The 24,668-nt window shown below is 36.9% G+C and overlaps 2 protein-coding genes and 1 long non-coding RNA gene across 4 annotated transcripts in view; 2 read left to right on the plus strand and 1 right to left on the minus strand.

Annotated features, from left to right (window-relative positions):
• The window catches only part of iqsec1a (IQ motif and Sec7 domain ArfGEF 1a), a 91,779-nt gene extending 75,319 nt beyond the window's left edge, over positions 1–16,460 (plus strand). Inside the window, 11 exon segments of the mRNA XM_051095944.1 lie at positions 1,396–1,519; positions 1,521–1,558; positions 2,576–2,698; positions 2,930–3,096; positions 3,266–3,405; positions 4,369–4,398; positions 5,422–5,547; positions 5,687–5,786; positions 6,418–6,579; positions 7,106–7,285; positions 13,230–16,460. Coding sequence (XP_050951901.1) covers positions 1,396–1,519; positions 1,521–1,558; positions 2,576–2,698; positions 2,930–3,096; positions 3,266–3,405; positions 4,369–4,398; positions 5,422–5,547; positions 5,687–5,786; positions 6,418–6,579; positions 7,106–7,285; positions 13,230–13,243 — 1,204 coding nt within the window. The 3' untranslated portion in view covers positions 13,244–16,460.
• A 340-nt stretch (positions 16,461–16,800) lies between these two features.
• On the plus strand, positions 16,801–22,677 carry gp9 (glycoprotein IX (platelet)). Of its 2 annotated transcripts, XM_051096895.1 has the most exons (3): positions 16,801–16,954; positions 17,840–18,028; positions 21,783–22,677. In XM_051096895.1, exon 3 carries the CDS (start codon positions 21,784–21,786, stop codon positions 22,501–22,503), a length of 720 nt encoding a protein of 239 aa, XP_050952852.1. In that variant the 5' UTR covers positions 16,801–16,954; positions 17,840–18,028; position 21,783; the 3' UTR covers positions 22,504–22,677. The 2 variants fall into 2 exon arrangements, with proteins under 2 accessions (XP_050952852.1, XP_050952851.1); XM_051096894.1 differs by lacking the exon at positions 17,840–18,028.
• Positions 22,678–24,053: 1,376 nt separating this feature from the next.
• On the minus strand, positions 24,054–24,529 carry LOC127154998 (uncharacterized). Its single transcript, XR_007825523.1, has 3 exons — positions 24,424–24,529; positions 24,271–24,344; positions 24,054–24,184 (listed from the first exon to the last, which is right to left on the minus strand). It is a non-coding gene; the product is annotated as an uncharacterized LOC127154998 (long non-coding RNA).
• Positions 24,530–24,668: the final 139 nt, after the last annotated feature.

Consider the following 24,668-nt stretch of genomic DNA (forward strand, 5'->3'; position numbering starts at 1 on the left):
CGACAAGGGGTTGAGTACATTATCTGTAAATTGTTGTTCTGAAAGTGAAATTCTCCTTTAATGCCTTATTCTGTTAGGACCCTTACATCATTCCTAAACTTAACAACTGCCTTACTAGCTATTAATAAACAGCAAATAAGAAGTTTACTGAGGCAAAAGTCATAGTTATTAGTTAGTTAATAGTGAGACGTGGATCTTAAAATAAAGTGTGACTGTGAATATTATTATTACTGTGTATTATCGTATCTGTGCTGAAGGGACTGAATTCAGTACAGTAACTGAATTATATTTTTTTTATGCTTATGTCAGCCTTTATCTTTTTTATTATTTTATTTGTTGTTTAGGTGTATTTCCACTAATTTTATCTTAATTTAGAATAAGCTGGACTCTAGAGGGTATTATATAATTTTCATAAAACTTTGCCAAAACTCGGAACTTTCTGGAAATCACATCTTCAAGGTACCAGGCCTGTGACTGCTATAGAAAGATCTCATTACTTTTGATTTAAAATACATAATTACAGCCTAGCAAACTACTAATAGTCATTTATGCAAGCCCAAATCTAAAACATCATATTATTTATGCCCCAAAATAGTAAGTTTGCAAGTTATATACTCTGTAATTTGAAACTATACTTTTTAAAAATGCTTTTTAAATTCTGGTGTAACTACTCACTTTTGTTGAGGTTTGTGCCGGTTATATATTCAAAATGTTTAGAATGGTTGAAAGTTTCAGGGTGGAGACCAGTGATCAAAATGAGCAAATTTCGTCAAGACTGGCCTTGGTTAGCAAATATTACCACATCACATCACTTTATTGCCTTACTGAGCTTGATGAAGCAACGATAATATTGATGAACACTGTAAGAAGGATGCTTGTTTCATGTGGTCAAAAAGACTTACGATGTCAGTCCTTCAAATTTGATGTTTGAAATTTCAAAGCAATTTTATATAACTGTGAAATGTCACAGCATAACAAGGCTGAATAGAAAGTGCAGAAACAAAACCTGCATTTGCCACAGAAAAGGCATTTTAGACAAAACTAAACTGTAAAAGCATAATATTTCAGTGTCAATAAAAGCAAATTAAACTTCTTTTATTCCACACTAGAGTTAGAGTACATCATACAAATCAAAAGGTGTTTAGCTTTTTTAGCTTTTTTCAGTGTCTTCTTTGGTTAGCTGTAGTATGTCATAAGGCTAAAATCAGTTGTATCAGTATCATTCATCTACTAATCACACAGAGCTCTTCTCTACCTCTTATAGGCTTTCTTTTAAAATGTTTCGTATTGCATTTATTTTTCCTTTTGCATGTCTGACTAGTCAGAATTTGACTAGTATGATTTTAAGTTTTCAGTAGAATTAGACGCTAACTTAAAGTGCTGATCTACTTTCAGAAAGCCAGAGAAGGGAATACAGTACCTGACGGAGAGGAGCTTTATTCCTGACACGCCCGTGGGTGTGGCCCACTTCCTGCTGCAGAGGAAAGGCTTGAGTAGACAAATGATTGGTGAATTTCTCGGGGAACAGACAGAAACAGTTCAACAGGGATGTTTTAGAGTAAGTATTTGCTTTTTTTTCATTAAAGGAGAAGTCCACTTCCAGAACAACAATTTACATATAATGTACTCACCCCCTTGTCATTCACGATGTTCATGTTTTTCTTATTTCAGTCGTAAGGAAATTATGTTTCTTGAGGAAAACATTTCAGGATTTTTCTCCATATAATGGACTGATATGGTGCCCCGAGTTTAAACTTCCAAAATACAGTTTAAATGCGGCTTCAAACGATCCCAAATACAGTGTAAATGAAAGAAGGGTCTTATCTAGCGAAACGATTGGTTATTTTCATTAAAAAAAAAATACAATTTAAATACTTCTTAATCTCAAACGCTCTTCTTGTCTCACTCTCCCTGAACTCTGTGAATTTAAACTGCATTTTGGAAGTTCAAAATCGGGGCACCATATCAGTCCATTATATGGAGAAAAATCCTGAAATGTTTTCCTCAAAAAACACAATTTCTTTACAACTGAAGAAAGAAAGACATGAACATCTTGGATGACAAGGGGGTGAGTACATTATCTGTAAATTGTTGTTCTGGAAGTGGACTTCTCCTTTAATACATCTAGTACATGATGTCAGTTTTCATAGTTTATAATTGCCACTTTCCACAAATAAAATACAAACAGGTACATATTAATAAATCGCATATTTTGTAGGAAAAAAAACTATTAGATATGTTAGAAAAACTACCTAAAATAAATGAACCTAGCATACAGTAGCTAGTTTTAAACACATTAAATATCTAATTCAAGCAACGTAACATCATCAGCCTTTCTGGAAAGACCATTTTTACCCAAACTGTATCTCTGACTGTGTTTAACAAGATCAACTATTCAACCCTGTAATTGAAGTGAAATTTGTAACCTAGCTACTTGCAAACCTTTTTCCTCCCAAATAGGCTATGAATTTTAGTTTTTCCACTGATAATGGAAAAAAACAAAAAAACAACAACAACACTTCTTGTGTAAACTGGCAATTGACATGACATTTGAGGGCATGTGTGTCTGTTGCAGCTGTGTGGTGGATGAGCTGGATTTCTCAGGGATGGAGCTGGATGAAGCTTTGCGGAAATTCCAGGCTCAAATCCGGGTTCAGGGGGAGGCACAGAAGGTGGAGCGCCTGATCGAGGCTTTCAGGTGTGTTATACACATCTAGCTACTATACAAACACACACTGAGCACTGAGCAATCATTCATTCACTATCACTGCAAATTTTTATATTATAACTTAGAAATAACAAATACTCATGGTAAAAAGATAATCAAGCAGCACTAATTCTTAAAAAGATAATTTTCATTGCTTTATAACATGCGTTGTTTTTAACGTGACTGATCAGAGTTACAGTGATCTGTGGTGTCTTTGTTTAGCCAGCGCTACTGCATCTGTAACCCTGATGTGGTTCGTCAGTTCAGAAACCCTGACACCATCTTCATCTTGGCTTTCGCCATTATCCTCCTCAACACAGACATGTACAGCCCCAATGTCAAGCTGGAACGCAAGATGAAACTTGAGGACTTTGTCAAGAATCTACGAGGTTTGACTGAAACACAGTGTTGTTTTCATAATAATAAATGAGGATGAGTTTGTGGCTGCAGCTCAACTGAACACCAGATAGATAGGAAAACAAAACAAATACACGTGTACTGGATATTGTATTCCTCTGCATTCCAGCTCTAATGCCAGTCTTGTGTATTTGTTGAAAGGAGTTGATGATGGCGAGGACATCCCTCGGGAGATGCTGGTTGGTATTTACGAGCGGATCCAAAAGAAGGAGCTCAAAACTAATGAGGACCACGTGTCTCAGGTGCAGAAGGTGGAGAAACTCATTGTGGGCAAGAAGCAAGTAGGTTCATCATAATAATGTTCTATGAAACTGTATTAAAATAATTTCAGTAATTGAACTTCTTAAACACTATCTGTGTACAGTTGAAGTCAAAAGTTTACATTTCACACTGAGGACAACAGAGGGACTCATATGCAACTATTTCAGATGGCTCAAACACTCACTGATGGAAGCACAATGCATTAAGAGCTGGGAGTGAAAAAAAAAAATTATATATATATATATATATATATATGTATATATTTAGACAAAATAAGAAAAATGTACACATCTTCATTCTGTTTAAAAGTTTACACCTCCTTGCACTTAATGCATTGTTTTTCCTTCTGGAGCATTAGTGAGCATTTGAACCTTCTGTAATAGTTGCATATGAGTCCCTCAGGTGTCCTCAGTGTGAAAAGATGGATCTCAAAATCATACACTCATTGCCGGAAAGGGTTTAAATACACAAAAATGCTGGTTTGTGGTTTTTGAAAAAACCAAAGAATTTGTGGGACCTGAAGTGTTTTTCTGAAGAACAGCAGCAGTTTAACTGTTCCGGACAAACAAGGGACTCATGAACAACTATCACTAAACAAAAAAAAACACAGCTGTGAATCATTCAGGTAACAACACAGTATAAAGAATCAAGTGTATGTAAACTTTTGAATGGGGTCATTTTTTATAAATTCAGCTATTATTTTCTCTTGTGGACTATATGTAATTTTCTTTTTATGTGAAATATCTCATTCAGGTCAGTAACATGCATTTTGGATGATCCCTCTTATTTTGGTTAAATAATTAACATTTTGCACATTCTTCAAGGTGTATGTAAACCTTTGACTTCAACTGTAATGAGAGTCTTTTAGTTGTAGTATAGGAGGCTTGATCATTCTTCAAATATTCAGATATTACAATTTGAATTTAGTAAATAGAATTGCATTAGTACACACATATATCTTGACTTTTCTTCTTGCATTACAGATGGGATCACTTCACCATGGCCTTGGATGTGTAAGTGTTTACATCTTCAAGATGTATATAGCTGTCAGTCTCTGTGTGGCAAATCATTACACCTTTCCACACTTCACTACTACAGTCACTTTCCTTCTATCATTATCTTTCCAAATGTCACATGTGAGCCTAAAATCAATAACTAAATATTCTCATAGAGAATTTAAATACTGATACAGTATGTATAGATTTTGTAACAGAACCAAATTTAATCTCACATTGGTCCCACTTTATATTAGGTGGTCTTAACTACTATGTACTTACATTTAAATTAATTGTTTAATACAATGCACTAGTTGTATACATACGTTTTTACATTGTACTTGTATTCTAAAAAATAACTGCATGTGATTACATCTGTAATTGTTTTCTAGAATTACTTTTATAATTACACTGTTGACCCATCCCTTACACCTTAACCCACCTCAATAGCAGCAAAGTGTTTTGCAATATAATATGAACACAATAAGTACATGGTACTTATTTTTTGAGGTAAGTGCCTAGTAGATAAGGCCATCTTATATAAAGTGGACCCTTATATTCACAAAAAACGCCACTTCCAAGAGTTAGAATCTGAGTGAAATGCTTGACATCTCATATAAATTAATCTGGCAGTCTGAAAGCATGTGTGTACCGTCAACTGTTTGGTTAACAATATTCTTCAAAATATCTTCTTTTGTGTTCAGCAGAAGAAAGAAACTCATACAGTTTTGCAACAATTTTAGGGAACGTAAACAATGACAGAATTTTCATGTTTTGGGTGAACTATCCCTTAAACTGTATTTTGGATGCAGATTTTCCTCATAAGCAAGCTAAATCTGACAAAACATCCTCTTTTTGGGGACATCTTCATCTGTGAAAACAATATTTAAAAAGTAAATAAAGGGTTAGGGCGTGTTTTGTAACTAGCTCTATATAATAACAGTAGAAGAGAGAAAATATCATAGCTCATTATTAAAATAGGCGTCAGTGGAAAGTCCAAACCATGATGGAGAAACAAACATGTTTGTGTGTGTGTTACAGGTGTTGTCTCAGGCCCATCGCAGGCTGGTGTGCTACTGCAGACTATTCGAGGTCCCAGATCCTAACAGACTGCAAAAACTCGGGCAGCACCAGCGGGAGATCTTCCTATTTAATGACCTCCTGGTGGTGAGAAATCATAAAGATACACATGACAAATGACATTACAATGTTACAACGCTTATTAAAGATAAATACTTTCATTAATGGACAAATATCTACAAATGTGCTGATGCTGATCACTGTGATTTCTGCAACTTTGTGACAGGTTACCAAGATCTTCCAGAAGAAGAAAAATTCAGTGACGTATAGTTTCAGGCAATCTTTCTCTCTGTACGGGATGCAAGTGATGCTCTTTGAGAACCAGTGTAAGAAATAAAAGCACAGTCAATCTTTCTGAATGCAAGGCTAGGAATGCCATTAAAAAAAAAATTAAGGAATCAATAAAAATTGTATTAATTAAAAAATTGTAATGTAAAATCACTAATCATTTCTCAGATGATGTAGAAATATTTATTTTAATTACATTAAGTTGCGACATGCTGTAAGTGATACATTAATGTACTGTAGCTTATTTTAGTGATTTATTGATGTTTTTGACTTTAATATTTTGAATAAATGAATATTTTGTTCCTTCATTCCATGGCACTCTTAGTCCTGTGTAATGCTGCATGTGCCCTAAAGGCCAATTCACACTGCACTGACAGACACCGACCAACGTGGACAGTCACCAGATTACAGGATGTCACTTCTCAGACGTTTCACGACGCCACAAGAGCCGATTCAGCATATTCAGTCTGTGAAAGTGAGATCCGACAGACACAAACATACACTGACAGGGGAAACACACTGATCACACAAAACCCGACTGTCTGTTGCCATCTGTCAGTGTCTGTCGGTGAGGTGTGAATTGGCCTTAATCCAAATAAATTTTTATTTTCATTCATAATATTTTTTTTGGAGTAAAATGATGTTTTCTTATTTTTCGTATGTTCTCAGTCTATCCTAACGGTATCAGGCTGACTTCAGCAATTCCTGGTGCAGACTTCAAAGTCCTGATCAATTTCAATGCTCCCAACTCTCAGGACCGCAAGAAATTCACCAGTGACCTGCGAGAATCCATCGCTGAGGTCCAGGAAATGGAAAAGTACCGGATAGAGTGTAAATAAACATTTATTCTTCTTCATCCTCACCATTACCAAAACAGGTTTTGTGAGCTGAGCGCGTTAAATGTTGTTTCAGACATCGCTGAGCATCAGAGTACTAGCAGATGCAAAGTTACAGTTGTTAGGATTAAAGTCAGGAGAAACACTCTTATATACTGCAAAAATCAGAAATTTTCATGATCTTTATGAAATCTGTAATTTCATACCCATGGTCTGATTAACATACAACTGTCCCCATTTACAAGTTAATGCATATTCAACTTTGCAGGAATGCTGTTACTCATTTTACATGCAACAAGGTCATCCAAACATATTATAATGGTCAATTACATGTCTGATTGTAAGGGCTACGTTCCCACATCAAAACCCCAGTGTGGCCCAAATCATATTTTTTGGATGGCCATGTAAACAGTAAAACTCAGTCTAACAATTTTCAATTCCTATGTAGGTCATAGTGTTCTTGTGGAAGTGTTATATGTTTGAAATGATTGTTGACTGTATGTTTGTTTTAATGTTTGTAGCTGAGCTGGAGAAACAGAAAGGAGTGGTCAGACCCAGTATGTCTCAGAGCATGTCAGGCCTGAAGAAAGAGACCGGAAACGGCACCATGGGCCGCACTAGTCTGGATGACACGTACGCCATGGGGGAGGGGCTGAAGCGGAGTGCGCTCAGTAGCTCCTTACGTGATCTTTCTGATGCAGGTGAGCTCAGTGTATCTGATGTGCTGATGAGCAGATGTGCCTTTCCTGCCAGCAAAACCAGAAAATAAAATTATGTTTTCATGTTTGTTTGTTTGTTTGATTCCCTATGTAGAATGATATTGCTGAAGTTTCTTAAACCTAATCTTTCCATATATAAATATATTACATATTCTTTTTTTCACTGGTAACATTAGATGACTGCAGACTTACAATACAGGGTTTGCAGTTTGTATTCACAGAATGAAGAAAAAAAATGTTAATCCGTGGTGTGAATAGGTCCACTGTTTATATTCTGAATCATTTTTCACAAGTAATAATTGATCTTGGCAGTGTTCGAATGGTGTCAGAGCTTTTGGGGGTCCATAGAAGCATTAGAGTAATGGTCATACACAATCCTGCTCAACTGATGTGTTAATAAAAGAATATTCTGGGTTCAATTCAGTTGAACAGCATTTGTGGCATAATATTGATTAAAATAAATCTGCTCAGAGTTAGGAGGTTTTAAAAGCAGTAATATTTTTTTTTACAAAAGCTCTTTTCCTCTGTTAGAAACATTATTTGAGCTGTAAAGTTGTTTACATCTTCACTTTTTTTACTGTCGTTTTAGGGTTATAGGGTATGTAGAGTTTAAACATTGTAAATTTGTGTAATAAGCAAGTGGTTAGTGATTTAACACCAAAGTCCTGGTAATACACATATTGTTTTTTTCTTGTATTTATACTATTTTAACATCTTCGAATTGACCTAATTCATTTCCTTTGTAAATCATTTACTGTACTGTAAAACTGCATTCACAGCCCATGGGTTTTCCTAGTGTCACTCTGTTGTTATTGGTAGACTGCAATGGGCTTGTTTCACAAAGAACAATGGTTTGCAGGCGATCCAGCACTTGTACAATGAACTTTATGCTCAGTATGTGCTGTTTCAGAATGTTGGAGAATGGAGGTTGCGATCTCAGACTGTCAGTCTGATTTAGCTGAGGTTTGAAACAGCAGAGCAAAACATCCCATAGCACCCTTTGTTTTTTTGTTTTTTTTTAATGTCTCCTCCATTCCTCTGGCACTCTGAATGCTTTCCTGCTAACACACCTGCTTCCAGCAGTTTTGATGAGCATATCCAGAGTCCAGGTAGCTCCATTTTGGTCTTTCCCTGATGATTCAATGGTGGCATTCCTCTGGAAGTGTTTTTCTGCTGGTGTGACTTCAACTATATTTGTACAAGATGTGTGTAGAGGGTTTTGCTGCTCATTATGTCCCTGTTAATGGTGTTTCTTTGAGAAGACAATCCTGTTTCCAGCTTAGACAGCTTAGGCATTTCCATTCAGTTTTTTCCTTCTTAGGAATTCTCTTTAATCTTATAAGGTCTGATGCAGTCTCTATTTGAGCCATTCAAGTGTTTTAGTGGTCCTGACATCTCTCAAAAGGATTGATGATTTGCAGGCTTTACCTGTGAGCCCTTGTGGGTCTTTTTGATGGGGATTCTCTCATGGTGGGGCCCAGAACTGGGGAGGGAGGAGCCATGGTTAATATGCCCTCAACGACAACTCTGGGATGAACAAGCCAGAGCCAATGGAAGCGGAGACTCAAGTGGAGACGAAGAGATGGTGACACCAGAGGCAAGGGGGGTCAAGACGAAGCCACATGCTTGTGGGACCGTGGGACTGTGGGATGGAGTCGGTGGGACCAAGGACCTAGGTGGACCTGGAGGGAAGGAGGAGCTCAGCACACCCAAAAGACTGGAAGACCGTGGTATAGGCAGGCAGATGACTGGCCAAGGTGGAATTAGAAGGACGAGTGAGCCTGGTGGAGTCTGAGGACTGATGGACCCCAGTGAAGCTGTGGGAGCATGGAGCCAAGGAGGAGCTGAAGGGTCGGAGAACTGAAGTGAAGCTATAGGGCTGACGCTCCGAGGCAAAGCTGGCTGACAGGAAGCCCTAGGTCGATCCAGGCAAGTAGAGGGAGCCAGCAAACAAGGACCCGAAGGGCTAAGTGAAGCAAGTGGAGACTGAAGAATTGGGTTGCTTAGGCAGAGGAGGAGGGAGTGGGAGGCTAGACAGGACCAGTGACAACAAAGACTATGAGCTGGGCAGGATTAGTGGGGATGAGAGAAACAGGGGACCAGCTCCTTTTAAAACCTCAGTGGCGGGAGTGTGGAGGGGGGTTCTTTCCATACCCTCGAATTCCAAAAGAACTCCCACAATGACAGACAGTGTTGCACATTGTCAGATGAACACCTCGTCACCTAGACAGCCATCAGCATAAGACCAGTCGTGAACCAGTCCTCTGCACAATCTGACTTTGCTGCAGCCTGGAATTAAACGTCTGGTTTTGTCAGGCCTCAGGAGAACCCCGCGACTGAGCCTGGTTTGTCCCAAGGAGTTTTGGTGCGGGATCAGCGGTGGGCTCTGATAAATGTTCTGTGCAGCGGGGGTGATGGCTGGCTCAGCTCTGGATCAAGAGTGGGAATGCTGGTGAAAGCCAATTCATTGTTCATTCATTGTCAAATCTTCCCTTGGACCATCCACTGAAAGAAAGGCTTTGGACCGCTCACTAGAAAAGACACACATTGAGCAGTCCTGGAAGAGAGACAGATTAATAAAGTCCTCCAGTAGCCGATCCCACTGTTCTAAGCAGAGCAACTGGATGGCAGGTCCATAATCAAAAGGGGAAAAAACGCTGCAAAAAAAAAAAAAAAAAATGTCTGAGTCCATTCTTCTGTCACATGTGGTGGCTGTGAAGAAATGCACGATCACTTCAAATTATACAAAACTGACTTTAATCGTAACTCCAACACAACACTCTGGAGAATCACTGGGAAACATGACCACTCAAAATATAGATGAGAACAGATAAAGGAACTGAAGAAACATAAGGTTTATATAACAGGGATGTAATCAGGGTAAAACAGAACAGGTGAGAAGGAACAAATTAGGAAACAAGGGAACTAGCAAAAGCAGGCAAACAGAAAGAATGCTAAAATGCAGAGGAGCTGTTGACGGCAATAGCTTTTTGAGCAGCGCACTGACATATAGCACCATTACACTTCAGGAGGCCTGAGTTTGAGTCCTGGTTTGTGGACCTTTGCTTTGCTAAATGCACAGAGACCGTACACTTAAGAGGTATGTCTTGAAAGAGATGTTCCTTGAAACTTGTGATTGTCGCTTTTAGAGAGCAGTTTTTGTTGAAAACATTTTTTTTGTGAAGTAACCAGGCTCTGCTGTGGTAGACAGATAAAGGCAACTTTTGAGAAATAAAAAAAAATCCCATGTGATTTTTTCAGGTCAGTTTGCAATACAGCAGAGGCACAAAACTCTCTTCATTCTGCTGTATTTACATTGTATTTAACTGCTCTTTTAGTCTTATATATCATCTATCCAAGCGTTTGTGAGCATCATGTGTCTCGGCCTAAGTGTATTTGCTAAAATGGCTCATGAAAGGCAGCAGTATGCACAGATGGAGTAAACACAGCAAACTGGCAGTCAGTTACTGCCGATAATGACTCAGAAAGTTCAGAAAGTCTCAGCTTGCTGTGTGTTTTCATCAGTTTTGAGTAGAGGGATGTTACAGGTGTGATGTACATCTCTAATCTATGCTACTGCAAAAAGCGGTCCATTTGTTTCTTTCTCGTATTGTATTTATTGATGCCTTACCTGCCCGCCTGCTCACATGCATGCGTGAACTGCTCGCATACTGAAACTGGAGCTTGTCTGTAAGTGCAGGCGCTCAGAAAGACCTGGCACCTATTTTTAAGCATGCATTTTTTCCGAACAGTCTGATGATGGCTTCTTGATGTTCATGCAAGTCTGTTCTTTTTTTAAAAAAAGAGGGGCTTTCACTTGTGTCTGTTAGATGATTGATGAACCTCACACCTACAGACACAGAGTGAAACTTTTTTTATTCTTTTTTTACCTTTTTACCCAAGTTGCTCTTCTTGAATTAAATGCCAGATATCCTTGCAAATCTCATCAGAACATGTAGATTGGACCTTTGAAGACTGAGTCAAATGAGGATTCCGGTCTGGTTTTGTTCATGCATTATATTTCATGCTTTTTTTTTTATTTGATTTTAATGGATGATTTGAGTATTCATTAAAAGTGGATTGCTGCTTAGATCTTCTTACCTTATCCATTTAAAATATCTAACATTGGGAATCAAACAATGTAATTGTCTGTCAAAGAAAAGAAACAAAACATCTGAAGATGTGTCAGTTTTGAATGCCAGAAGTACTGCTCACTCCAAAGATCAATGCATTTTTTCAGGCTTTGCATGTTAAAGATCTGTTCTTCCTTAGTATGTGCATGTGTGAGGATTTTTCTTATGTTACTTAGGTTTATTTTAATATGAATATTCTACAACTCATCATATTACAACAACTCATCTACCCTACAAATGGAAGAATTTGAGTAATATTCAGGTAATAATGTAATAATTTAAGTAATAATGTATAGACCTAAACTTTTCAAATAGACCTGCTTTAAGAGGTTTGTTAAGCAATGGGATGAGCTTCAGTAGTTTATTTGCAGATCTTTACAGTGAGACAAGATTTCCCAAACAGAGAAGCCATCCCCTGCTGAAAAGAGTAGCACAGAAAAAAAACAGAATGCATGTATTGTAAATATAGGGCTGTTCATGCCAAAAGAGTCCACCTGTGCCCCTATATGTGTTTTGTCTCATAGTTATATATATATCACGTATCACATGATATCACACGATATCACACGGACAGCAAGAGCAATAGGCCTATGACAAAAGTGCTGATTTTGTCCCAGTCTATCACAAGCTAAAATGTGATTTTATACAGCAGTTCAGTAAGTATAAAGTTGATATTGTGTTATATTGTAAACACAATTTTTTTTTGGCCAGAGGAGAACTGGCCCCCCGACTGAGCCTGGTTTCTCCCAAGGTTTTTTTCTCCATTTGTCACCGATGGAGTTTTGGTTCCTTGCCGCTGTCGCCTCTGGCTTGCTTAGTTGGGGACACTTTCTCTTAACACAATATTGCATTTTATTTTATTGTTTTTGATTAACTACCTTTACCTATAATGTGAGTGTTTAATTTTGCCTTTGGCATTGTAGATGTACTGTTTCCTATTTAATACTGTACAGCCGCCTTGTCACAATTCTGTATTGTTAAAGGCGGTATATAAATAAAGGTGACTTGACTTGACTTGACAATATTATGTGTTTTTGCTCAGTTTTGCAGAGAACATATTACCTTTGAAACCATAGCAGAGTTGTTGCACATCTCCAAGCAACACAGCGGTGTTTAGTTTCAGAATAAATCCACGTTTTGAACGAATCGTGTGAATCAATGATTCAAAGGCCCATTTATAAAGAGAGCCTTTACATCATTCCTGGATGAATCTGCCGTTTGATTAAATCGAATGAGTGAATGACTCATAAAGACATTTCCCACCACCTGCTGGTAGATTTAGTTTTTTATTTAGAGTATTTTTTTTTTATTAAAAAAATAATAATAATAATAAAAAATAAAAACATTAAAGAAATTCTATCATCATTTACTCACCCTCATGTCGTTTCAAACCTTTCTTTTGTGAAACATAAAAGAGGGTATATTGAAGACCGTTGGTAACAAAGCTGTTTTGGTTACCAATGACTTTATATGAACAGAATATACTGAGATGTTTCTCAGATTATCTTCTTTTATGTTCCATAGTTTACGTTAGAGCCTTACGTTGCAGCTTAAATGTTTATGTGTAATAAAATTTATGCTGAATCAAATGTAATGTTTCTTTCTAAAGCTACAAAAAAAGCTTTAAATACTCTTTTGTGGGTATTTTCACAGTTAAATTTATTTTGTGATTAATTAGATGAATTAATCGACACGTCATGTAATTAATTAGATTAAAAATTTGAATCGACTGACTGCCCTACTTTAAATACTTTATTAGTTCATTAATGTTCGCTCCACATCTCTCCTCACAGGGCTCCATCTTTAGCAGTCCTCCTCTGCGCCGGAGAGAACCTTCCTTCCATCTGTTTCCTGACAGACGCAGCGCTCCAAACTCCTCCTCCTCCCACCTTGGGTCACTTTTCGACAGTAGTCGGGTCAAGCACTTCGTCTCGGGCTGCCCTCCATCTCCACCTCCCCATCCCACCCTCATATTCCACATGCCACATCCATTCAATCTGCATCACACGGCCCAGCTGCACGCACAGCACTCACATCGATGTCACTTCCCCCCATATCCTCCGCACTATCACCACCTCCCACTAACACGCAGCCAACGTGGCCTGTATCTCTTCAAACAGCTGCGCAGTAACCATCAGCCCCGACACAGAGAACAACACATGATCACCAAACACAAACCCTGCGCTATCAGCACGCTGGTGTGAGCTTTATACGGACACGTGGTGAGCAAAACTGAGCCATACCAGCCAATCCGAACGGTGCAAAAAGAATGGCGCATGTGCAAAAACAGCATCTGTGTTTGATGTCTCTCATACTAATAGCATTCTGCCTACGGGTGAATGTCACAGGATTAGAATTAGGAATTTATGTTTTGCATAAAGAATGCTAAGGACCATTAAGATCTATTGCACTGAAACATATTTTGTCATGACACATTTTATATTACTGTAATGCATTTTAAAGGCTTTTTTTTTTTTATCTAACCCTGGAAATATTGTAAAACAATGTTTTTTCAATTAATATTAGCATACACTAAATCCAGTGCTGCACAAATATTTTTACATTTAAAAAAATACTTTTTTTCACATTGCCGTAATTTGGTCCTAATAGGATTCACAATTGTATATTTATTTAGAATGTTAGAATTGTGCTTAATAATATCAGCAAAAAATCTTAATGGTCCCAAATATGGGTTTGCTGCCTTTATGCAAAATATGATAGATTTTTTTTCCGACAGGTTTCTTGATCTCCTTGACGGGTTTCGTTAAATATGCCCTGCTGAGGTTATAAAAACATACAACAAAATAGTAGGTTTGCTTGCATTCATACATTGTGTTTTTTGAGCCTGACATTCGTTCAGACTAGCAGAATGACAGAGTAGATGTTCTAATGCTGTATTTGTTGTAGATGACAGCTCTACATGTTGTCTTAATCATAAATGAACGTGCCAATGACCATTGCACCCACTATATTTTGTGTGTAGTACAGTAGTACAGTAGTGTAACTAAAACCATTGTAAGCAAAAAGCGATGTTAGAGAATACTGTAAAAGATGTATTCACAAATTTTTGAGAACAATATCTTGGTCGGTTTGAGTCGAGGTCATGTTTAAAGAAGCTATTAGAAACCTTCCATTGTGATCTGTTATAAGGTGACTGAAGCACAAATGCAGTATCATGCGGCACTTTGAACTGCTCAACTACAGTGACGTTGTACAGCATCGTTTGAATCTTACAGTAAGGGTTTTGAGGAGACATGTTTGCATGCCTGGAGTAAGTTTTTTTAGGAACTCTTTCTGATTTTATTTTTTTCATATTTTCTTTTCCTTTGGAGGAAACTCCAGGACTTCTGAGGGCCAGTGATGGAATTATTTTTCTATATTTTATGGATTGTTCTTGTTTGTTCATAAGTGCAATATGTTTGTCTTTATGAACTGGTCACGGCTGAAGCATCTTTACTATTACTTCCTCATAGTGGCGTATAGATTCTCATCGAACAAGTGTTTTTACATGGAATGACATGTCAAAGTGATCGGCTAGGCTTTAACTGTGATTTGTTATTGATGTTGTTCTTGGGTGTTTATTTATTATTGAAAATAAACCAGTGTTACCATGGCAATGAAGTGCAATCATGTAAAAAGTACTTTTCTTTTTTACTTTCAAACAACCAGGAGATTGTTTCAGGTGAATATTCTGCTATATTATGCAAGCATCTGTATGTTTAAAGGAATGTATCTAGAAATTAACTTTGGATCTGTGAAGTGAGGCAAATGAAAATGATTGTTGTAAAGATGCATTCTGATCAGATACATAAGCTGAAAACTGAAGAATAACTTTTCGTTTTTTCAGTATCAAAATTTTGTAATCTTTGTTTCAGAGCACGTTTTCATGACCCCAAACCAAAGCGTTAGGTTTTCTTTTCAACATATCACATATATTGAGTGCAATATTCATTCTGATGTACTAAAGTCAACATGAAAACGGATTAAAACGGACCCTACGCTTTCTTAACACATTCCTGGTCTTATTGCGTAAAATGGTCTTCATATTCTGTTTGAAAAGTTTGCTTGAAATCGTCACACCCTGTTATTTGTCAACCCAGCTCCTTCAGTCACCTTTTTCTTTTACAATTTGATCAATTCCTGATGGATAAAAGAAAATCCCGCCTTACATTGCTCACATTTAAGGAAGTAAAATAGGTTTGTGTGTTATTTCATGTTGACTTTAAGAAAAATGTGTAAGATTTTGCATTCATATTACTTACATAGTAACACTTTCCAAAGATTTTTTGTTCTGCATAAAATGTTCATAACATGAAAAGATATTCTGATATTTTGATTGACAGATGATGCCCCAAAATGCACTGAAGGTTCAAATGCATCATTCTTTTTTTTTTCTACCGTGAGCTGATCAACACTCAGCCTTAACTCTACTTTATTTCACTTTACCTCTCTTTCTTATTATTCTGTGTATTTCTTATTCTCTCTTTTTATGTTTCATCTCAGCAGCATTTTCATGTGTTCGACCTGTTGTTCTGTACTGTGTTGTGTGTTACTTCAGACAATGCAACTCATCCATGTAAAAGATGGCATAAAATGATTGTGTCCCACTATTAGCCCATGTAAAGAGGGCTTGTGAAGACACATTTGAGCAGTAATAAATATATAAGGGGACCAAGCTAGGAATCATTGTGTATATAGTGTGTACAGTATCCTGACTGCATAATATGACGTCTATCTTTATATGAGCGGTGTGTTCCCGTCTGTTTTACTGTGCATTACTGAAACAGACTGTTGAGATCTTCTGTCTGGATGTTTTTCTCCTCACAGGCTGCTATCACACTGTCCAAATCAACCACTCTGGCTCATAGAAAAGGGCATTGTTTTATTTTGTTGTTGTAGAACAGAGAATGCTTGTCATCTGAAGTTTTATTTTATGTAATGGTTATCTATGTCAGTGTACAGTCAATGTAAAACTCAAACTGTGATGACATTCAGAACATAAAATAAAACGAATATATGATACATATGGTTGACTGGTTGATTTTTTTCAGTTAGTCCAAGCTGAAAGTTTTCCAGAGATATGCATAAGTGGCTTGTAGCAAATGATTAAAATGATGTTTTAAATGTGAGTCTTTTGTTTCAAACAGCTGGCTAAACATTGCTCATTCATTGTGTATAGCAAGTTATTTCGTTTTTGAAATTTTGAAACTCATCTCAAGCACGCAGCTCTTTCGGTAAGCAGGGCATTTATAATGTGCTGTTGGCAGATAGTCTTATCCTCTGCTCACACAGGCCAACCCTGTGCTGATCACATGACCCACAGTGCTCCTAGAGCCCCCAATGGTCAATACAGATTATCAGACATAGGAGAAACATCTCCAGTCGTTTACACGTACAGCGCCAGTAATGCCTGTTTTAATATACAGAAGCACTTGCAAGAAATTGCAGATCTACCTCTGTGCCTAAAGCCAGGATGATTATTATACATCTTCAGTTGCTGTCAATCACATGCTAAAAGGTAAGCTTTACATACAGAAGTCAGTTTTATTCAAGTATGTGCCGTCGTTTTAAGTGAGACTGTCTGCATTTTGGGGTCCCTCTATGTACACATAGCATCCTTATCCTTAAGTACTTCAAATAATTTATAAGTTGGTAATTACAAAGTGTTGAATCAGGCATTTCTGCTTAAAGGCTTTTTAATTATTTTGTGTTATTTTAAGACTTAAATGGTCATGACAAAATGGCCTTTCTGTTGGTAGTCAGCTTTTCCCCAATCTGTTGATATATACTGCTGTTCAAAAGTATGGGTCTTGTAATGTTTTTTAATGAAGACTCGTATGCTCATCAAGGCATTTTTTTGATTAAAATACAGAAAAATACAGCAAAATTACAAAATGCAGTTTACAACATAAAATAATGGTTTCCATTTTAATGTACTTTAAAATATAATTTATTTCTGTAATGCAAAGCTGAATTTTCTTCAACCATTACATACAGTCTTAAAGGAGAAGTCCACTTTCAGAACAACAATTTACAAACTTGTCATCCAAGATGTTCATGTCTTTCTGTCTTCAGTTGTAAAGAAGTTATGGTTTTTGAGGAAACCTTTCAGGATTTTTCTCCATATAATGGACTTCAATTGTGCCCCCGATTTTAAACTTCCAAAATGTAGTTTAAATGCAGCTTCAAAGGGCTCTAAATGATCCCAGTCGTGGAAGAAGGGTCTTATCTAGCAAAACGATCGGTCCTTTTTTTCCGAAAAATTAAAATTTATATACTTTTTAAGCACAAAAGCTTGTGTAGCACTAGCTCTGGGATGCGCGTCCACGGTGCTACGTACTACAGAATCACGTTGAAAGTTCACGCATGACTCATCACCTGACTTGCTGATTCTTTCTGACAGTGGAATAGATATGGTCCATTCTTGACAGCATTGAGATTCCTGCTCCGTTGGCAATGGTTGGCATTTTCCACACGTGCACCACCGTGTCTCGTTTGAACATGGTCTGCCCGAGGCTTGAGAGACTTGTGTCTCCGCAGCAGTCTCCTCTCTCTGTCTAAGTTCATTATCTGTGTACTCTGGCTCAAAAAGGTAAGGTATGGCGAAAAACTCCATCTCATTTTCTCCTACAACTTCAGAATCGTCCAACATCGTTGTACCTTTTTGTTTGTAAACTGCATTTGACTTACTTGCACTTCATTAGTTTTTGCACGTTTGCTTTGTAAACACTGGGTCTGTAGTTCCGCATACGTTCGGAGTGACCTTTTGACATGATTCAATAGTGTGTAGCATTGTAGACGTGCATCCCAGAGCTAGTATTACATGAGCGTTTATGCTTAAAAAGTATACAAATTTTTCTAAAACAATGACTGATCGTTTCGCTAGATAAGACCCTTCTTCCTTGGCTGGGATCGTTTAGAGCCCTTTGAAGTTGCATTTAAACTACATTTTGGAAGTTCAAAATCAGGGCACCAATGAAGTATATTTTATTAAAGAAAAATCCTGAAATGCTTTCCTCAAAAAACAATTTATTTACGACTGAAGACAGAAATACATGAACATCTTGGATGACAAAAGGGTGAATAAATTATTTGTAAATTGTTGTTCTAGAAGTGGACTTTAAGTGTCACATGATCTTCCAGGAATCATTCTATGATGTTGATTTACTATTAAAATCATCTATGTTGGAAAGAGTTTTACTTCCAAATATGTTTTGGAACCTGTAAGACTTTTTTCCAAGGTTCTTTAATAAATAAAAGGCATATGTATATTACAAAAAAAAAAAAAAAAAAAAAAAAAAAGAGAGAGAGAAAGAGAAAGAAAGAAAAAGAATTTTACTGACCCCAAACTTTTGAACAGTGGTGTATATTGTTAGAAAAGATTTATATTTTAAATAAATGCTGTTCTCTTTATTTATCAATGAATCCTGAAAAAAAGATTCACAGGTTCCAAAAAATATTAAGAAGCACAGCTGTTTCCAACACTGACAATAAATCAGCATATCAGAATGATTTCTGAAAAATCATGTGACACTTAAGACTGGAGTAAAGATGCTGAAAATTCAGCTTTGCCACCACAGGAATAAATTATATTTAATGTATACTAAAATAGAAAAACATAATAATATTGTAATCATAATAATATTTCACAATATTACATTTACTATTTTTTCTGTATTGTTGATTAAATAAATAGCCTTGATGAGCATAAGAAACTTAGTCAAAAAAACATTAAAAAATCTTACTGATCCCAAACTTTTGGACAGCAGTGTATATATATTGTATATATATTGAAACAGAAACAGCACTATAAAGTAGCCAATATGTTTGGTCACAGCACAGCAACGCAGCACTGGATTGTGGCAGCCACAGTCCTCCTCAGGGCTGTTTAAAATGTCTCGGCTGTTTAACCTTTTGAGATGTTTGACCTCTTCCAAGTCACTGTTGGACAGTGTTACCGAAACACTCTATACACTGGTGTCACATTTTGTAATAGCTGTTTTATTGTTGTGCTTTATTTTTGAACACCAATTCAAGGTCACAAAGCTTTTACAGTAGTGAAGAGTTGTGGGACTACTGTTCAAGGTGGATGAACTTCCGTTAAATCTTTTAATCTATGTAAATAGTTTACCTTTTGTTAAACTTGTGCATATCATGCTAAAGTTACATTCATTTTCATTAGTCTTTTAATAATTATTACAGGAGTTGTGTAAGTTATATATAATAGCTGAAGTAACTTTGCAGAGACAAGCTTAGTAAGCTATTTCAATAGTGTTGGATATAAATACCTGAGTCATTCACAAGCTGTATGCACAATAAACACCCACCTCATCCAGACCTTTGTTTTCCATCTTATAGTATCCACTACAGTGTGAAAAACCTCTGTAAATGAGTCTTTCCCCCCCTTTTTTGTCCCCCATTGCATGAGTGAACTGACTGAAAGTATCAGACTGAATCACAAACTATTTCAGACCTTTTTGCAAACCCATTTCACCAGTTACATCAACAGAGTTTAATTTAGCATTGCTAGTCTTTTAAATCACCTGAAACCGCGGAGTCCAATCCTGCTCCTGAAGCGTGACTTTCCTGGAGTCTAGCTCCAACACCTAGAGAGGTGTGTTTAATTAGGACTAGTGCTAAATTGGCTGGACCTGCAGAAGCAGGATTGAAGACCCCTGACCTTGTGCATAACAAACTTCTGTATTTTGTAAAACCAGTCACATCGCTTCAGGTTCAGGTCTTTAGTATGTGCTTCATTAAATATAAAGATGTTTTACTCAAGATGCCTTTAAAGGAGCTACCGAAGATGAGCTTAATAGACATCTGTTGCAGACTGAAGAGTATTTTTTTCTTCTTCTCTCTTCTTCTCACTAACATTTGGATATTAAAATCAAATAATATGCATACTGATTAATTTCAAAGTCCATAGATACTGCCATCTGTTCAAACAGCTGTCAACACTTCATCCAGTAAGAGGATGTGATGAGACCTGCTTTCCAGTTTGTTCCAGTTTGCAATTTTTGGCATAAAGCTTATAGACAGCATACATGACATGACATCACAGGTCTAGCCACGCCCCTGCTGCCCCACTTAGTATTGTTAGATCGAGTCCCCATGCCTATTAAGATCCAGCCCTGGATGCCAGATCCTGTCAAAAAATATTCATTTTGTCTGGTAAAAGAACAACTTGTCAGCCGGTAGTCTAATATCCAAACCTTGTTAACAGGAGGTCCCAAAATACCCCAAAACACTATTAACAGTCTTCTATCAGCCAAGAAGTTGAATGAAGAAAAAGCTAAAGTGATAATGGTACAAAGGAGCAGAGTTTATTGAATAGTCTTAGTTGTGTATGTCTCAGTGCTCAGACTTCATCAGTAGTACTATTATACCAAACAACAAGTATTACACCAAACTGATTTACAACAACATCCCATAAACATTGAGTTTCCATAAACATTCCCTTGAATCTCTTATTCATGAAGACAAACAGCCTTTAAAACCACACAGTCGTAAGACTAAACAACAATGGAAAAATATATTTAAAAACAACCATAATATAATATAAATGAATAATCAAATAATGAATCAATGAAATGGGTATACAAATGACTATAATGATTATTATAAACGATAATATGATTAAATGCAATAATAAAATGATTAAATGATAAATGATTATAAATGAATGAATGAGGAGTAAACAAAAAATATAAAAAAGTAAGTAAAACAACACAAATGTAAAGCTGCTCTCTTGAAGCAAAACGCACACAGTTTTTTTTAAGCTGCAGTGCAATTTGCAAGTGTAATAGCACACAACTAATATTTTACTGTACACTTTCTTAATTCTTTTATTAACAATCAGTGTGCTAATTTTATTTACAATCAACATTATACTCATTCATGAGCTTCTTACTGTGCATGACTGAATAGGACACATCGCAGTTGCATTAGAATTTGGGAAACAAAATTACTATCTTTGAAGGCATTATAGTACCTGACAGCTTTAAATAAAACTTGTTATTGTAGGTTTAGTGTTATGAATTGAGATAAGGCTTGAGATAAGGTCTGTCATGTCTTATCATGCTGCCATACTCATTAGATTGTACTTGGTTGATATTACTTTACTAATATAACAATATTCATGAACAGACAGGCCTTTCTGATGTCTTTTCCAGCCAAAAGAATCAGAGGTTATGTACCCTAACAAAGCTGACTGAAACTACTCAGGCTTCAGATTGGCATAATTGCATAATTACTATATAATGTCAGTGAGCTTTAAATATCTACACATAACTCCCTGCTTCTAAAGATATGTGCTAAAGTATTTGTGGTTTCTTCACAAACAGGATGCTCTTTCATTCAGGACTGACTCTTCTCTTATGCTCAATCTTTGCACACGTCAGTTGCCAGTCCTGCAGCTGCGTGACTTTACAGTCCAGAAGTCTGAGGGTAAACTGCAGCTCGCAAGGCCTGAGAAACGTCCCTCAACTTCCTGCCAGCATCACTGAGCTCCTGCTGCAGAATAACCTCCTGACCACCGTACCTCCAGGGCATTTAGACCAGTTCCACGACCTGCAGCTGGTCAATTTATCTGGGAACCCGTTCCACTGCGACTGCAGCATCCAGTACTTAACACAATGGCTAAAGAGAAATAAAGCAGTCTCTGTGATGCCGGTGTGTGCCAGTCCTGCAGAACTAGCCCGAAGGCCCATTGATAAACTCACGGATGCTGATTTCGCTTCCTGTGCCTCTGATCACTGCTTCGGGTGGGTTTATAATGGCATCTTATGCTTAATGCTTTGCTTTCTAATTGGTTTGCTGCTGTGGTGCCTGCAACTAGCAAGAAACTCCACGTTTATTCTGGGAATCGATGAGAGGCATACTGGATTTGAGGCAGAATCTCTTCGATCACTCAAACCCAAACACAGAGCGAGGATGAGGGTCAGTATCGGGTCACTGATGCCAGGAACCGACGACATGGACAAGCCTTTACTCAACATGGAGATTCTACCTCAGATACTGGATGTCCTGCAAAAGCAACACAACATTAAGATTAAAGTACCTTAAAAAGTTAACTGTGTATCGAATACACTTTCATTTGATTTGTAACATGGACTGTGATATTGGGAAATTGTAAATCTTACCAGTTACGTTAATACTTTGCTTTTTAAGTTGGATTTTACTTCTTATATTGTGTTAAAAAATAAAAGAAAATGAAAACAACCTCTAAGCCAGATAGAAGGTTGTGAGTGAATTATTATTCACTATTATTAATTTCAAACTCAAGTCTGGATTACACAGCAGGTTAGTGAGGCTGTCTTTGGGACACGGTGCTGCTCACCAGAGCCCAGTTGTTTAAAACGTTAAATCTTCATCAGAATGATCTGGATTCGGAAATCCTAGTGTCGCTATATTGGATCAGGCAATACATCTTACTTTTGTACCAGTTTTTCCAAAGAAACATTGGATTGGAACCTGATCCAGATACACACTTTTCTGATGACCAAGTCCACATAAGACTAAAACTGAAATAAAAATGAATAAAAACAATAAAGACATATTCAATAAAACAACAACAATAAAACTTTACATTAAAACATTAATAAAAGCTATATTAGTGATAGTAAAATAACAATAAAATGAATAAATAATACATTTATTTATATAGCATCTTTAAAATACGACTCAAAGTGCTGTACAACATGTAAAAAAAACAAAAATATATACACACACACACACAACTTCCTTTTAAAAATACTGAGTGTGCTAGTGTGGCGAAAGCGGTCAGGTAGAAGAAGTTACAAAAAAAAAAAAAAGTAATAATAATAATAATAATAATAATAATAAAATAAAAATACATAAAATAAATTCTATAGTCGACTACGCCACCCGGAATACACCGGGAACAACAGCCCTTACAAGGGCACACAGGTTCATTCCCAAAGACAGGGTAAGCATTAAAATGTAGATGAAACTAAAAATCGACAAGAATCACTTTATTCAAACATACAATTAATATAATAAAAAACAAACAAAAAACAAACAAAAAAAAACAGAAAAATCAATACAATACAATACAATACAATACAATACAATACTTAAAAACAAAACAAAAAAAAACCAACAATACCAATAACATACAAATACAGTACACAAAGAATAAAATAATAAAGATAAAGCGGGAGGTGACTGGCAGAGACACTCCGATTTTTACCCCACACTCAATACCCATGACACATACCCACACACTTGTGAAAACCAAACAAAAATGTTAAACACAGCACTCCATGTGGACACTCCAGTACAGAGTACCATGGCCAACCCCTCTCACTTTGAGGACCTAAATCCACACACCGGCACCACCAATACAAAAAAAAACAACCAAAAAAAAAACATACAAAGTCAGAAATTAACTTAATGACAGATTATACAAAACGCCAAAACACAAACACAGCCACTGGCACTAAGGAGGAAAACAAAATGGCCAAAAAGAGCCAGGTTACAAAACTTAACCTCCCAGCTAATCTCAAGCGTGGATCAGCGCAATCCTGTGCCAGTGCTTCTAACCAAAATAAAAACACATATCAAAATAGACCAAAATGAGTTCCAGACAAAATGGTTATAACTATAACAAAACAAAAAACAAACAAACAAACAAAAAAAACAGAGCAGCAGTGCAGTCATGTTGCTTGATGTTTGTTAGGCTTCATTTGGAATCATTGGAAAACCCCTGGACATGCCATCAGCCCTGCCAGACATTAAACAGAGACAGTTACTCATAAAAACTCTTATAAAGCAAACAAAACAAACAAAACAAACTCTCGTCATACATACCAAGAGAACTGTACAATGCTGCAATACACATGGTCGCTCACCGCGCAAGGTTACAGCCACTTGCACGCTCATGACTAAAAACAAACAAAGTAATAAGCCTCTCTATTTAACAGACAAAAGGCCTTTTTTAAAAAAAAAAAAACAGGAACTAACCTGAACACTGGCCAACAGCAAGTACACAAAAGACAGGAGGATAACCCAACTGCTAGCCCTTAATCAAAATGCCACATGTCACATAGGGGCGGTACCAGGGATGATGCATCCCAAGCAGCCAAATACCTCCCTCTTATTTACTCGCAACACAGGCACTCATTGGCTCATAAAAGGTACACAACTGACCAATCACAATGAAGTAAAAACACTGATAAGTTCACCTGTTTAAGTAACACCAGCCCATC

Source organism: Labeo rohita, chromosome 23 (assembly GCF_022985175.1).
Source record: "Labeo rohita strain BAU-BD-2019 chromosome 23, IGBB_LRoh.1.0, whole genome shotgun sequence".
Classification (NCBI taxonomy): domain Eukaryota; kingdom Metazoa; phylum Chordata; class Actinopteri; order Cypriniformes; family Cyprinidae; genus Labeo; species Labeo rohita.